General features: G+C 36.6%; 1 protein-coding gene across 1 annotated transcript; it reads left to right on the top strand.

Annotated features, from left to right (window-relative positions):
- The first annotated feature begins 784 nt into the window (after nt 1–784).
- On the top strand, nt 785–1252 carry LOC139843093 (uncharacterized). Its single transcript, XM_071833168.1, has 2 exons — nt 785–867; nt 979–1252. The coding sequence occupies exons 1-2, from the start codon at nt 785–787 to the stop codon at nt 1250–1252; spliced, it is 357 nt and encodes a 118-aa protein (XP_071689269.1).
- The last annotated feature ends 4132 nt before the right edge of the window (nt 1253–5384 follow it).

Here is a 5384-nt window from a genome sequence, read left to right on the forward strand (position 1 = left end):
TTTTCATGATACTTCAATAGGTGGGCATTCTGGTGTTACTTCAACCATTCAGAAAATTAAGGCATATTTCTATTGGAAGCAAATGAGGAAGCAGGTTAAGCAATACATTAGGGAGTGTACAGTTTATCAGAGATGCAAAGCTGACTTGAGTAAGTATACAGGTTTACAACAACCACTCCCTATACCCTCCACTATTTGGACTGAGATATCAATGGACTTTATTGAAGGCCTTCCATTGTCTAGTGGCAAATCTGTCATTTTTGTGGTTGTTGATAGATTGAGCAAGTATGCTCACTTCATGCCTTTAGCCCATCCTTTTACAGCTTCAATGGTGGCTCAACGTTTCTTTGATCATGTGTATAAACTACATGGCTTACCTAAGGTGATAGTAAGTGACAGAGATAAAGTGTTTTTGAGCAATTTTTGGCAAGAATTGTTCAAGTGTATGCAAGTCAAACTGCACTTATCAACTGCCTACCATCCTCAATCAGATGGTCAAACAGAGGTGGTCAATCGTTGTTTGGAGGGCTATCTGAGATGCATGACCAGTGACAAGCCAAAGAATTGGTCAAAGTGGTTGACTTTAGCTGAATATTGGTATAATACCAATTTAAATTCTTCAATCAACACCACACCTTATGAAGCTGTCTATGGACAAGCTCCACCAATTCCTAATGTTTACACTGCAAAATAAAGTAGAGTGGAAGCTGTGGACCGTTCACTATTAGCTAGGGAACAAGCTATTACTGTTCTAAGGTTCCACTTGAAAAGGGCTCAAGATCGAATGAAAAGCTTAGCTGACAAGAGAAGAACGGATATGGTTTTTGATATAGGCACTTGGGTTTATGTTAAACTGCAACCTCATAGGTAGGTTACTCTCAGATCTCATAAGTATAGCAAGCTATCACCCAAGTTCTACGGGCCATTTCAAATTATTGAAGGCATAGGGGTTGTTGCTTACAAGTTACAATTGCCCAGTACAGCTCGCATTCATCCTGTATTTCATGTTTCTCAACTGAAAGAGTACAAAGGGGTTACACCAGTTCTTGCAGGCCAGTTACCAGCTATCAATGAAGATGGGTTAATTGCAGAACTTCCCATCAAACTTTTGGAACGAAAAATGTTAAAGAAAGGAAATAGAGCAGTGGTTTATGGGCTAATTCAATGGCAGAATGGATCAATTGAAGATGCTACCTGGGAGCCATTGGAGGAATTGATGCTTCGATTTCCTGCATTTACAGATCTGATTTAGATTCTTGGGGCAAGAATCGTTTAAAGGGGAGGATATTGATACGTTCTATTTGAAATTAGCTCACGTGAGTTGCACATGACGAACCTTTAAGTGACAGAAGCATGCCGAGCATGTGACTTCTCTTTCTTCACTGTATCGTTCACGGCATTCAAGTCTGTTAATTTTGTTAGCTAAATTCTGTTACTGTCAGTGTATATAATCGAATTGGTTAGTTAGATAGAGTCAGTTTTTCTGTTGTAATTCCAATTTCCTCTGTAACAATTTCAATTTCATTGTAATACAATTCGATTAAGCTCCATTGTTCTTTCTTCAACCCTAGAACTTTCAGGCTTAATACATTCGATAACTCCGATTAAGATCAATTAATCCAGGTTATCGTATCAGAAGGGGGAAATATGAAAGTGAATAAGGAGCAATTGCAGAAGAATGGTGATGGTAAGGTGATGGCTACTGAGGAGTGCACAGGTTCAGCAAAGGCTATTAATGATGACGAGGTTCCTCTTGTGTCTGTAAGTAGCCCTAGCTTGAACAAGGATATTTCTGATAAGGTTGTAATCAATGATTATCATATGCTAATATTGTTAATCATAATTCTGTGAATGTTGAGAAAGTATTGAGCTATATTCCTCCTAATGTGGATAAAGATGGTAATGAGTTCATAATTGTTGATGAGGAACTTGTGAATGAAGGCAGTCTTAAGTGGAACACAACTGCTTGTGGCTATATGGTTGGATGTTCTATGTCTCTTAGGGCATTGCAGTATAACCTTAGAAGAATGTGGGGTAAGTTTGGACTAAGAGACATTATAATGGATAATAAGCAGGTCTGTTATTTCAAATTTAGTAACGAAGATGGTATGAATAAAGTGGTGGAAAGTAGCCCTTGGATGGTGAGTGGTAAACCACTGATGGTTTGTAAATGGAGTCCATATATGAATGTGGATAAAGTTGACCCATGTAAGGTGCCTATTTTGGTAAAGTTACTAAATGTCCCATTAGAGGCTTGGAGTGTAAAGGGAATAAGCACAATTGCTAGCAGAATTGGCAAACCTTTGCTTATGGACACAGTTACTGCCAATATGTGTCATAAGGGCAATGGGAGAGCTGGGTATGCTAGGGTCATAGTTTAATTGAATGCTAAGAAAGGATGTGTAGATGTGGTAGATATACACTATCATGATGCAGATCATAGGGTGAAAATTGTGAAACAAGTTAATGTTGAATATGCTTGGAAACCTAGTGTATGCTCTCATTGTGCTGTGTTTGGGCATGGGCATAGTGAATGTAAGAGTAGACCTAGAACTGAGGAAGAGTTAACAGCATCTAAAGCTGTTAAGAAAGATGATGGGCTTAAGGAAGTTAAATATAATAAGAAGCATGTTGCTCAAAAAATGGAGCCTATAAAGATAAGGGACCTATGAAATTTAGACCTAAAGAAAAATAGAATAAACAAAATGAAGATAAGAAGAATGAAAAGGCTGGAAATATGTTTGGGCAAAATAGGTATTCTATTCTTGCTGATGATGTTATTCAGGATCCTATGGTCACTACAAGAAAAATGGTCCTATAGGACCTTTTTTTCTGGGACCTAGTAAAATATGGTCCTAAATGCTACTTACATAGGACCAGATAATATTTAGGTCCTATTATCAGCTACGCTTTTAGAGTATGGTCCTATTATGAGGTACTCTTTTAGAGTAGGGTCCTATAATGAGATGCGCTTTTAGAGTAGGTCCCATAATCATATATTTTCATAGGTCATGAAGTTGTCGTTTAGACCAGCTGTAGGTTGACGAAAAATCTAGAAAAGTCATCACTAAAATCAGCAGGAAATCCACGGACCTCAGCATCAAACAGGGTCGCCAAGTGGTCAGACTTATCCTAACCATGAGAGGATCTGTCTTGTAAAATGGGAGGGGGGGGGCACCGTGCAAATTAGCTGGATAAGACTAATGAATCAGATCCCCAGAAAGGATAATCTCCTTAAAGATCAAAAATCAGCTTTTAAGACTGATATTACTCAATCCTAGAGATTGACCTTAAAGATTGAGAATTACAAACTCATGGAATTCGATGATATCTAAACTCGAGCTTGAACGAGAAAATATTTTGATCAAATTAAAACCGATTTGTTTTCTGAAAACCCTATTTTCAATGCGTTCATTACCTTTGAACGTAAAATCCTAGGAATTCACCTGGAATTCATTAGGTCACCTGAACCAAATCGGGTGTCAACCATAAGAACGGTGGTTGCATAGCATGGTCAAAGACAGGACCTTGTGCCAGACCGAAAAATTATAAGGGTGAGCTTTACTATTGCTCCTACAAAGGATAGTAATTGCGTCCGACACGTTATAGACCATAATTAAAAGCATGTCAGGGGACATTGCCATAAACAGTGCTTGTTCAACGCTTTCCTTTACAACCGGACGGTAGTTTACCGAAAGGTAATATACGCAACAAGTAAACTGGATGTGTTGCTTTCCCAATACAAGGTTAGCAAGTGGGTGACACAAAACCACAAGTTTTGAGCTAAAATTTCAAATCTGAAACCCACCAAACCCACAAAAAGAATTTGCAAACACCGGTGAAGGGTTATTCCGGAAAACTTATCTAGGGTAAAAACTAGATTTAATTTTCAAAAGATCAAATGTTTTCATAAAGATCCAATTTCCTTAATGGATCTAAATTTTTATAGTCATGTGGGACTGTAAACCATATCGTTACTACCATTGTTTATACCGCCGTATAGAAATCACTGATGTACAAAGTGTGAAGAATAAAGAAGTGATTCTAGTATTTCAAGACTATATTGCATGAGGACAAGCAACGCTCAAGTGTGGGAATATTTGATAATGCTAAAAACGAACATATATTTCATAGCATTATTCCTCAAGAAAGACAAGCTTTTAGTTGCAATTGTTCTATTTACAAGTGATATTCGTTTAAATAATAAAAGGTGAAGACAAAAGACAGATTCGACGAATTGAAGACGCAAACGACCAAAAAGCTCAAAAGTACAAAATACAATCAAAGAGGTTCCAATTATTGATAAGAAACGTCTCGAAATTACAAGAGTACAAGATTCAAAACGCAAAGTACAAGATATTAAATTGTACGCAAGGACGTTCAAAAATCCGGAACCGGGACCAGAGTCAACTCTCAACGCTCGACGCAACGGACTAAAAATTACAAGTCAACTATGCACATAAATATAATATAATATTTAAATAATTACTAAAATTATTTATATATTATATTTATTTATATAATCCGTCGACAAGCTAGGAGCCAAGGCTTGGTGAGCTGTGAAAACAAACTCCGCGACTCGCGGAGTTTGAAGAGCAAAAACACCGCGAGTTGCGGAGCAGCCAAATTCGAAAATCCCTATAAAACCCAACGAATTCTGATCATTTTTATCATCAATATATCCATCCTCTCTATATCTATACGTAATATATATTTATATTTTAATTTTAATTTTAATTTTAAATCCTAATAATAAGGGTATGTTAGCGAATGTTGTAAGGGTGTAAGTCGAAATTCTGTCCGTGTAACGATACGTTATTTTTAATCATTGTAAGTTATGTTCAACCTTTTTAATTTAATGTCTCGTAGCTAAGTTATTATTATGCTTATTTAATACCGAAGTAATCATGATGTTGGGCTAATTACTAAAATTGGGTAATTGGGCTTTGTACCATAATTGGGGTTTGGACAAAAGAACGACACTTGTGGAAATTAGACTATGGGCTATTAATGGGCTTTATATTTGTTTAACTAAATGATAGTTTGTTAATTTTAAATATAAAGATTTACAATTGGACGTCCCTATAAATAACCATATACACTCAATCGGACACGATGGGCGGGATATTTATATGTACGAATAATCGTTCATTTAACCGGACACGGGAATGGATTAATAGTCACTAGAATTATTAAAACAGGGGTGAAATTATGTACAAGGACACTTGGCATGATTGATAACAAAGTATTAAAACCTTGGGTTACACGCAGTCGATATCCTGGTGTAATTATTAAACAAAGTAATAAAACCTTGTTACAGTTTAAGTCCCCAATTAGTTGGAATATATAACTTCGGGTATAAGGATAATTTGACGAGGACACTC

Source organism: Rutidosis leptorrhynchoides, chromosome 4 (assembly GCF_046630445.1).
Source record: "Rutidosis leptorrhynchoides isolate AG116_Rl617_1_P2 chromosome 4, CSIRO_AGI_Rlap_v1, whole genome shotgun sequence".
Lineage (NCBI taxonomy): Eukaryota > Viridiplantae > Streptophyta > Magnoliopsida > Asterales > Asteraceae > Rutidosis > Rutidosis leptorrhynchoides.